Source organism: Eretmochelys imbricata, chromosome 11 (assembly GCF_965152235.1).
Source record: "Eretmochelys imbricata isolate rEreImb1 chromosome 11, rEreImb1.hap1, whole genome shotgun sequence".
Classification (NCBI taxonomy): domain Eukaryota; kingdom Metazoa; phylum Chordata; order Testudines; family Cheloniidae; genus Eretmochelys; species Eretmochelys imbricata.
In genome coordinates, this window is record NC_135582.1 from 20123554 (window position 1) to 20134795 (window position 11242).

General features: G+C 41.8%; 1 protein-coding gene across 1 annotated transcript in view; it reads left to right on the plus strand.

Moving 5' to 3' along the window:
- HNMT (histamine N-methyltransferase) overlaps nt 1-10827 on the plus strand; it is a 28001-nt gene extending 17174 nt beyond the window's left edge. The window contains exons 7-9 of the mRNA XM_077829948.1: nt 3094-3224; nt 5389-5482; nt 9489-10827. Coding sequence (XP_077686074.1) covers nt 3094-3224; nt 5389-5482; nt 9489-9844 — 581 coding nt within the window. The 3' untranslated portion in view covers nt 9845-10827. The remainder of the gene's footprint in view (nt 1-3093; nt 3225-5388; nt 5483-9488) is intronic.
- The last annotated feature ends 415 nt before the right edge of the window (nt 10828-11242 follow it).

An 11242-nucleotide genomic window follows, 5' to 3' on the forward strand; every position in this document is an offset into this window, starting at 1 on the left:
CTATAAAATCAGGACTGGTGTGTCAAAAGTAAATAAGGAAGTGTTATTTACTACTTCTTGTAACACAAGAACTAGGGGTCACCAAATGAAATTATTAGGCAGCAGGTTTAAAACAAACAAAAGGAAGTATTTCTTCACACAATGCAGAGTCAAGCTGTTGAACTCTTTGCTAGAGGATGTTGCGAAGGCCAAAACTATAACAGGGTTCAAAAAAGAACTAGATAAATTCATGGAAGATAGGTCCATCAATGGCTATTAGCCAGGATGGACAGGGATGGTGTCCCTAGCCTCTGTTTGCCAGAAGCTGGGAATGGGCAACAGGGGATGGATCACTTGGTGGTTACCTGTTTTGTTCATTCCGTCTGGGGCACTTGACACTGACTGCTGTCGGAAGACAGGATACTGGGCTAGATGGACCTTTGGTCTGACCCAGTGTGGCCATTCTTGTGTTCTTATCCTGGGACCAACATGGCTACAACAACACTTGCATACACAAACTTGCACAGTCTGAGATATTCTGCAGGAAATCCTAGAGAAATCACCATTATTTTGTACAGTAAGTTCAAAACCTGGGGAAACCTCAAGACACTTGCAGGAAGCACATCATTTTTTCACTAGCTGCCTCCATCACACACCTTTCTGTTCATTTTAAAGGTAGTACATAGGACATGTGAGGAGATGAGCACAAAAGGGGGTTCATAGGCAACCATTAATAAAAAAATTGTCTGTCTCAGAGCTATAGTGCAAGCTTCCCTACTAACTTTTAGATTGCCCCAGATTTAGACTATTGATGGTCGGACGTCAGAAAGTTTGACAGTTTGCTTTGGGTATGCATCCAATAGTTCTGATCCTTCTGGAAACTCTCTCTCTCTGAGAACTGTCTGAATTTATGGGATATGCACACCACACAAGACAAAAAGAAAAGGAGTACTTGTGGCACCTTAGAGACTAACTAATTTATTTGAGCATAAGCTTTCGTGAGCTACAGCTCACTTCATCGGATGCATTCAGTGGAAAATACTGAATTTCCACTGAATGCATCTGATGAAGTGAGCTGTAGCTCACGAAAGCTTATGCTCAAATAAATTGGTTAGTCTCTACGGTGCCACAAGTACTCCTTTTCTTTTTGCGAATACAGACTAACACGGCTGCTACTCTGAAACCACACAAGACAAGGCTCTCATGAAATCTTTGTGTACTTTATGATCACCTCTAATCTCTAGCCAGTTAATTGGCTGTATAATCCTATTTGGGGCATTTTTTTGGGAAAAGGTAAGTAGGAAAAATTAAGTTGTTTCCCTTATTTTAAGAGTTCTTAAACTAAAAATTAAATACTAAACTAAATTTCTAACTAAAATTCTGTTGATTTGTAACCATGTTCACAAAAAGTATCAACCTAGGTTTTTAGCCCCAATTTCTCTTTCTGGAGAATTGGAAATACAATCTGTTTGGTAATTCAGAAGTCAAATTATCAGTCTCATCTGCTACTCACTCTCTGGGAGGAACAAACTAATCCTCTAAACTAAGCACATCAGTCCATGACCCTAGATGAGCTTGGGTCTACGCTGTGACTCCAAATAAAGCCTCCACCTAGATTGCAACACCCTCTGAGTTTCCTGGCCAGCAGAACATTCTCTGATATACAGCCATTAAACATTGTGGGTCTGATTCTCATTTACACATTAAAGCCCCTTTGTACTGCCAAGAGCCTTATATTTCCAGTTTCAGTTCAAGCCAAAAGAACTGTTATCTGTTGTAGTATTTCGGGGCTTCTGAAACCGGGGAGAGGACCTTGGAAGACAGAACTGCCATGCAAATCTGGAATAAACTGGGGAGAGAATTAGTAGAACTTTGCAGAACTGCTAAAGGGAAAGTTTGGGGTTCAGATGAATTTTTAGGTGGAGACTCCTATTTTATCCAAACCAGTTTGCCTTCTTTGGATTTTGACATAAAGAAACTATGCTGTCTGGGTTGGTCAGTGATCCGATTTTCTTCCTAATGTCTTCTCACAAACTGTCTAGCAATTAAATTGAATCAGATTGTACCAGATTATTTGCAATAGCGATATGGACTGCTGCTGAATGATGGCTGAGTTTAAAATAGCAAATTAGATTTGAACTGTGGGCACAGAGACCAGTGACTGGTTAATGGAAGAGAACAGAGCAACATCAGCAGCATCCAAAAATGGTAACCCATCTCCACTAGTAAAGGAAAAGAACATAAGCACTGATGGAGCATGTCTCATCTATTCTGCTGGGCTATATCATCATCAAAGCCCTAAGAAGAGAAACCCTGTGATTAGCAGTGTTAAAGTGCTGATTTTAACAAAGCATGTTCTTCTGAACAAGTGTTGCACATTTTAGGCTGAATTTACCACTGTCATGCTGCTGTTTTTATGCTGATATAACTACTGGAAACAACGTAGTTATACTACATAAAACTGGTAGTACAGTGGTGAATCAGGCCCTTGACTCAGAATGAACCCACTTTAAACACACTTCCCTCTTCCTAATATTCAGTCTTTTTACACACATTAAAACAATGCTGAAAATATTTCTCATATTACACTCCTATAATTAACATCACTCTAATACCCTCCCTTTCTTTCACTCTTCAATATAAGACCCTGAACGAAAGGCTTGGCTCTGAACACACTCAAAACTTGGAGAAGTTGGGATAAGGATCTAAACATTGCCCCTTTCTGTAATGGTCCAAACCAAAGCTTGGGTTCAGGCACTAGGATTTTGAGGAAGCTGGAGCCAGATTAAGTTCCTAACTTTCAAATTTTTGTTCATTTCTACTGAAAAGTCTCTACAGCTAAGAGTGACAAAGATAAAGGCATCAGATCCCATTTGTACTTCATCCCACAAAGACCTGACCAGTCAGTCCCTCACAGAACTGGGCCTATCGTTACTATTTATTACCTTTATTTGTTCACATACTATAACATATAGGCTTCATTTTTAATATTCTGTTATTACATTAAAAATGATGCCAACATGTAACTTTTGGCTACATTACAATTTTGAATGGAAATTGTTTCCACATTTGCTCAAATGAGATAGACTAAACACCATCCTCTCTGTATTTTAGAACGTGTAGCTAAGACATCGAACCTTGAGAACGTAAAGTTTACCTGGTATAAGGAGACGTCATCTGAATATGAAAGTCGAATGAAGGAGAAAAAAGAGTTTAAGAAATGGGACTTTATTCACATGATTCAGGTAAAAGCAATGCATAGTAAATGTTGTTGACGTCTGTCTCTACAGAATACGCCTAAGGTCGGTGACCTCGTTGTGCACTTTAATGAGAAGAAAGGTAAAGAATTATAAAGAAATAAACTCAACCTACTTAAATATAAGTGAGCTGCAAAAATGAAAACTGAGGTACAGCAAGGCAACTTTAGGGTTCAATATCCTCATTAACCAGGCTAAAGGTGGCAGTCAGCTGAGAAATAAATGTTAGCTGATGTTTTTTTAAATTTTTCCTCTCTGTGAAATTTTCTTTGTACTTTTAGGTTCACTGAAGTTATCACAGACCATGTCTTCACTGCTAAAAATCTGTGTATTTTTTCCCCTCAGGGTAACTAATGCAGGTGAGCTAACCCAATGTAAAAACACAGTGGAGACAAGGCATTGTAGTTTTACCATCAGTTAAACTAGGTGAGGTGAGCACTATATCCCCACGTGGGCTTGACCTTGCCTACCTTATCTGTAGCGTGTCTCCACGGTGGTTTTACCTTGGAATAACTCAACTGTATTAGTTACCCTGAGGTAAAAAAGACAAGGGTCCAGTGAAGACAAAGCATCAGAATGATTAGTGCAGTCACAGAAAGGCACATTCATGGACCAGGCATTGCCAGAAGAATTTCGGGAAGGGGGAAGGGAAGAACGTTAACAAACATTAAATTAAACACTTTGTGCTGAAATCACCACGTAGCCTGGTTAGTGCTGTCATTCAGAGCCAGTACGCCATGCCAGACCAGACCGGCTTCCCCAGGCTGGCAAATTAAAGGGCCTGGGGCTCCCTGCAGTGGCCGGAGTAGCGGAGTAGCAGCCCTGGAGTAGCGGCCACAGGGCTCTGGCAGTGATTTAAAGGGCCAGGGGCTCGCGGCTGCTGCTACCACAGCGGAGCCCCAGGACCTTTAAATCTCTGCCCGAGCCCCAGGGTAGCGGCAGCAGCCAGGAGCCCCAGGGGCTTCATCGGCGATTTAAAGGGCCCGGGGATTCGCTGCAGGAGTGGCGGCCGGAGCCCTGGGCCCTTTAAATGAGCCCTGGAGCTCCCAGCCGCCTCTGCAGCTGGTAGCTTTGGGGTGATTTAAAGGGCCCCGGGGCTCCCAGCTGCTGCTACTGCAGCCGGAGCCACGGCGCCTTTAAAGGTCCCACTTCTTCTGGTTGAAGCCACGCCTCTTCCGGTTGAGGCCACGCCCCCTGCTCAGGACTCTGCGTACCAGTAAGTCCTGTAAGTTTCTTTCACCCCTGATGGTACATAACCTACATTATTCTGGACACATCCTATTTTTATTGGCTAGAAACGGTATCACCAGCAAAATTTTCAGCAATTACACAAAAGTTCTTAGTTTCATTTTTTTTAAAAGGTATACAATGCAAACTTGGACAAAAAACTTAGCGCAAGATCGTCACTTGCCCAACACGCCCAGACAAGGTGTAAGTGGGCATAGACACCCCTTCACTCCTCTGTGCAGGGTAGCCATGTTGCAGCTACCTCCTCTCATGCAGATGGGTGGGAAGTGGGCGGAGCTTATACATTGCCCTTGCCCACAGCTTGTCAGTCTGCAGGGGTGAGCTGGTGCAGAGAAGGAAGTTATCTGCTCCAGGTCAAGGGCTGCTGCAGCTTACTTACTTACTGGAGCAAAAGGGGAACCAGGACCAAATTGTGGCTCTGAGCGACTACCTGATGCCTCTTACTCAGGGCTTGTAGTAAATACAGTATTTAGGAGCTGACCCTTAGGGTTGCCAACAGTCCCTTAATACAAGGGACATCCCTTATTTTTTCATCTCTGTACAACAAGAGCAGGAGTTGCTGAAAGCTTCTCCCCCTGACATAGCTACTGCTGCTTGCGGGGGCTGGAATAATTAAGCTGACAGAGCTCTTGCCCAGCTACATTTGAGTGGCTACATTAGAAAGCTTACAGAGGCGTAGCTGCATTGGTGCATCTGTGACTCTGTAAGCTCTCTAGTGTAGCCGTAACCTCAGCTTCCTCTCAGGGATACCCTTCCACTGCTGCTCCCACTCTCTGCTCATTTTCTGCCTGCTTTCTGGCTACACACAGACAGATGCTGCCCACGCCCTTGCATTTGCCATCAATCTCCAAGGAACCTCTCAAGCTTGGAGTATTTATTTTACAGTATTTCTTTTCATTTCCAGATGCTCTACTATGTAAAAGATCTTCCTGCTACTATTCAATATTTTCACAGTCTGCTGGAAGCTAAGGCTAAGCTCCTTATTATTCTTGTATCAGGTAGGTGATCTTAAGTGGGTTCTTTCCAGACTCAGTGCAGATCTGAATGTGCACCTATGAAGACTGCATGTGTTCATGTGTGCACACATCTGAGTTCATCATATGCCAGTTCTCAACTTAATTGCTGTACTATAGAACTTAAGCTCCTAGCTTAGCGAATTGCCAGCCGACCAGACATGTATTATATGGTGTGTGTGTGTGTGTGTGTGTGTGTGTGTGTATGTATGAGATCTATGTTTTATATGCAGTAGACTGTATGCCTCAAAGCCCACAAAATAAAAACAGAGCTTTGTGAAATTCACAAATCAGAATCTTGGCAACTTCATTTGTAAACAAGGATAGTGATAAACTCATAATAGACAGACAATGAACTAAACAGGCTTGATCCTGACACCCTTACTCAGTTAAGCAGTGCCATCGATATCAGTGAAGCTACTCATGCATTACAGGTTTCAGGATACGGCACAAAGACTTGTAACTCCTAGACACATGTGGCATTAAGCAAACAGCAGCAATGGTGCTCTGTTATGCCATACAACAGGTGTTGGTGGACATATGGTCCATTTTCCCCTTTAACTGCCCATTTCCTTAATATCATCATTTTGTGGAAAATCTCATCTGCAGAATTAGATTGGCTGTTTCACATCTGATTGAGATACTGTATGATCGATTCAGTAGCAAAATGGAAAAACAGAATACGTTAGGATTCTACAGTACTGTGACATCAGGTGACTATGGATTTATTAACATTACCATGACTGGAGTCTAACATAACCCTCTGGGAAATTTCTCATACAGTTATAAGGGATTTTCTGACGCTAGGATACAGTAACATGTAATCGTTGCTAAGATATATAAACGTTCACCTATGATTGTTTTGGCAAGGCCCTTAGGCAACTAAATACCTTGGAGGAACAGGGCCTCAGTGCTTAAAAAATTTGTTTTTATTAGATTTGGGAAAATTTGTAAATTGTATATTGTATATGTAAAATATATATTTTAAATAATGAAGCTCACCCCTTTTTGTGTTTGAGAAAATTGTGCTTTTTGCAGGCAATTCATAGATGTACTATTCAGAATTGTTTGTGAATCATTTTTGGCTGGTAGCTTGTTAGTAAGCTGTTCAATGCAAGTATTCCATATTTAAAATTACAATAGTTTACATTAGACACACAGGTGACATGTTTCAGTTCCCTAATTGTATGAGCATAACTCTTGAAATTAGGTTCCTGGCACAGATACCCGGAAATCTGAATTTGAAATTTCTTGTCCATGAATGTTCTGGGATATTCACTTGACTCCCTTCAAGCTACCAGTAAGTGTATTCACTGGAATATTCATGGAAGGCAAACATAAAAAAGGGCATGAACACAGTCAAAAGAAATTTTTACAAATTTGAACTAATGCATTAAATATTTGTAGTCCTCACCCAGCGTTACAGTTTTTGCATGGTATTATTCCTTATTGTACTTCTCTCTGAAAATGCAACTCATAATTCACGATTGCATGAGTCAATCTACATCTACAAATAGGGCTATTAGAAAACATATGTGGACAGTAGTGATTGCTGTGTCTGCAAGTCTGAGTTATGTGTCACAATTTTTGATAGGCCAGCCCTCCCACTCGAGTCAGAACAAGAGTCTCTAGGATAGGATTTCTGACCTAGAGTGAAAACAACGAGGAGTCCTTGTGGCACCTTAGAGACTAACAAATTTATTTGGGCATAAGCTTTTGTGGGCTAAAACCCACTTCATCAGATGCATGGAGTGGAAAATACAGTAGCAGGTATATATACACAGTACATGAAAAGATGGGAGTTGCCTTACCAAGTTCAGGGTCAGTGCTAACAAGACAATTAAATTAACAGTAGAATACCAAGGCAGGAAAAATCACTTTTGTAGTGGTAATGAGGGTGGCCCATTTCAAACAGTTGACAAGAAGGTGTGAGTAACAGTAGGGGGAAATTAGTATGGGGATATTAGTTTTTGTAATGAGCTAGAGTGGCCTTTAACCTGCAGAGAGGTGAACTGGTGACAAGGAAAGGAGGAAGATAATGGAATAGAGAAGAGCAGAAAGCAATGGAACCAACAAGGGAAAGGAAAACTGAATCAGAGGCAGTTTAGAATAGCAAAGAATAAAAAATAAATAAAACTAAGGGAAGAGGGGGAAAAAGAAGGGAAGGAGAAGAGCTACAGAGAGAATGAAACAGGAAGAGAAGGGTGAGATGGGAAAACTACAAGAAAATAAATAGGCAAAAGCAGTTTCAAAATATAGCTCCCTCCAAAACAAAACAAAACAAAAAACCCTGGGACTAAAAAGAGAAGAATTGATAAGGATAGGTGGTCCCTCTATGAAGGTTTCAGTCCCTCCCAGTCACTCTGTACCTTTCGAGAGGCCAGGACGGCTACAAGAGGTAAGTTGTAGTGTTTTTAATCACAAATCAAAAAAAAAAAAACCCATTAAGTTCACATCATCTTGAAAACAAAAGTAGTGCCATATGTTGCGCCCACAGAGAGCTATTATAATAATACTGCATTCAGGTAGTGTGTAATTGCTCAGCTCAGAAATGGCACCAAGTCACTGAACACTGACACCAGCAACTTTTCTGCAATTAGTGCTCCGCATTCATTTTCAACCAGGTGAGAAAAAAATAGCATCAGAGTCTCCTCTAAACCACTGAAGTATTTATTACACTGTAGGTAACTGTTTACAGACAAAGCCAGTTTTGGAGAATGGTTTATTAGTTAGGGGAATTTAGAGTCCTCTCTCTCAGCAGGTCCTCAATTAGGCCTGGATTTACTTCCAGCCCACCCAATCAGGGTGGTGTCATCCTTCTTATAAATGATTTACACTGGAAATGCTGAATCATGGAACTGAGATTAGAGAGAATAAAGAAATAAATCCTGCATTGTCATCAGCTTCCCTGACTCTTCTTTTTCGAATGTCCACTGTCTCAGTACCTCATTAATTCGAAGTATGTCTCTGCTGTGAATATGTACTTGTGTACAAACCTGTGATCACTATGGGGCAGATTATGGCTGGTCCTTACATGCATGTGGAGGATTGGGGAAGGCTATAGGAGCATTCTCATAGCCCCCCGCCCACTGCCTTGCACAGCCTGAATAAGAGCCAGCCAAAATAGCAAGCCCTGATTGCTCTGCAGAGGTGCAGAGAGGGAGGAATCTACCCAAGACTGTCCCTCACCAGCTTGTGTAATGGGACTGAGGGGTGTAGCAGCAGACATACTCACTTTGTACCCTAAGCAGCTTTGAGGTAGAATTTTGCCCTAGCCTTAAAGTGGTGTGGCTCTGTACCATCCTTTACTCTGGGCTCTAGGCAACTTGCACAGCCTAACCCTATATAAATATTAGATATAACTAAGTGCTTTGTTTTATCATTAACAAGCGTTAAACTTTAAACCTTTAAACTGCTGAATAATCCCTGTATTCTTTCAGGGCCAAGGCTTCTATATGTCCTGGATAAGGGCCCAGTCCTGAATCAGTGGTTGTTTTGTCATTGACAGCAGTAGCAACAGGATCAGGCCTTTAATGAACTGTGCATAACGGGGCTCCCAGGTTAAGGGGTGGGTCTGTAACGGAATCCTCCCTGAGGCCACTAATGCTGCACAAGCTGTCTTATGAGTGGGGTTCAGTGGGTGAATCCATCCTATCCCTTCCTCCAAACCCCACTGGGTATTGGTACAAGGGAAGCAAAGGCAGGGGTGTGTGGATCTCCTATGCAGATTCTGAGGATCCTGCCCTTTTGCTGCCACACCCGTCTGCCTTGATTCCACTGTGTGCAGGCCCACGTGCACTCAGGGGTCTTACACATTTAGTGTAGCAATTATTTTGCATATAGCCTCTGTGCTCCTATGTCATGGGCTGTGTCTCCTGGGCTGTGCTTCCTGAACGGTTCAGCTCAGAATTGGGGCCATAATGCTTAAAATAATCCATCTGAAACTTTGTTTAAATACACTCTTATTTTTAATATGATTTTAATCTGGCAGGAACCAGTGGCTGGGCTAGGCTGTGGAAGAAATATGGACCTCGCTTACCTCTAAACGATCTTTGCTTATATGTTTCATCTGCTGACATCAAAGAGCAACTCAATACAATAGGGCTGAAGTATCAGGACTATGAGCTTCCATCCACTATGGACATAACTAATTGTTTTATCAAAGGGAATAAAGAGGGGGAGCTGCTGCTGGATTTTTTGACAGAAACCTGCTATTTTAGTAAAACTGCTCCTCTTGACCTAAAAAATGAAATAATGGAAGAACTAAAAAAGCCTGAATGCAGTGAGGAGAAAGATGGAAAGGTTTTTTTTAACAACAACTTGAGTGCAATAGTGATTGAGCCATGACTAAGATCTACTGGATTTCTCAGTCCAGAAACAAATGATCATATACAAACAGTTAACCGCTTAAATTTCTGAGTGTCTTTTATATGCTACAAATTAAGTTCACTAGGGTATGTCTGAGAAAGTTTATAAACAGTTAGGAAATTAATATTAATAGGTGTTACAAATACACGTTAATACATTACTAATTCTTCAAAAATATATTAATACATAACTTGCTATTCAGCAAGTTATACTTTATTATATGACAGTTCTATGAGTACATATAACTAGCACCATTAATCAAAGCCCAACAAATACAAAACAATGAACTTCTGATGGATGGGTAAGGAGTAATATTGACCTTGAACAGATATCATTATAATTTAAATATGCTATCCAGCCAAATATTTTTTTAAATGAAGTATGTTTGGAAATCCCCAGTACAACTCCTCAACCTAGCTTACAAAACTCTTCCCCCATAACTACCGATCCTCGGGTTGGTTCCTCTGCTGCTGATGTGGTTTTGAAGTTGTTGCGACACTGCCTTCAAAACAACATACTTCTGGTTATCCTCTACAGGAATTAGTTGCATACATCTGCTGCCCTACTAATCAACACCATCCCATAGCACTGCTCCCCTGTTCACGTATTTCCAAATTTATTTTGTTTCACCTACAGCTTCCCTTCCCCATGAATCAGATTCATATACACAACTGACTCTGGAGAGATAAAGCTATAGCTCTCATAGACCATTTCTCAAAATGAACATACTCCCTGGGCAATGGTGATCATAACATGCACACAGAATGTATTGGCTCTTCACATCAGGTGCCCAGATCTCTGCAGCACTGGATTAGAGAATAAGGTAGCATGCAAGTCCTTGGTAGGAATGAGTTGCTGCTGATCTTTTAAACCAAAATGTTGTCTCAGGTTTGTATTTTCAGTTAAAGAAATATGTATTGTCCCTCATTTGTCTTAACTCTTGTGTAACAAGGGCTACATGTGTCTGGTGGCCTCCATAATGTACAAGATATAAAAATAAAACTTAAAGGATGAAACAGAAATGGCATCAGTGGGATTCTTGTTTTCAACAGAGTTACACCAGGGCTGGATTGGGCCCAGGGTCATCTATAACAGTGGTTTTCAAACTTTTTTTCTGGCGACCCAGTTGAAGAAAATTGTTGATGCCCGTGACCCAATGGAGCTGAGGATGAGGGGTTAGGGGTGTGGGAGGGGCTCAGGGCTGAGGCGGGGGGTTGGGGTGCAAGAGGGGGTGCAGGCCCTGGGGTGGGGACAGGGATGAGGGCTTTGGGGTGCAGGAGGGGGCTCTTGGTTTGGGGGAGGCTCAGGGCTGGGGTAGGGGATAGAGGCACAGGCTTACCTGCAGTGGCTCCCGGTCAGTGGCACAGCAGGGGTGCT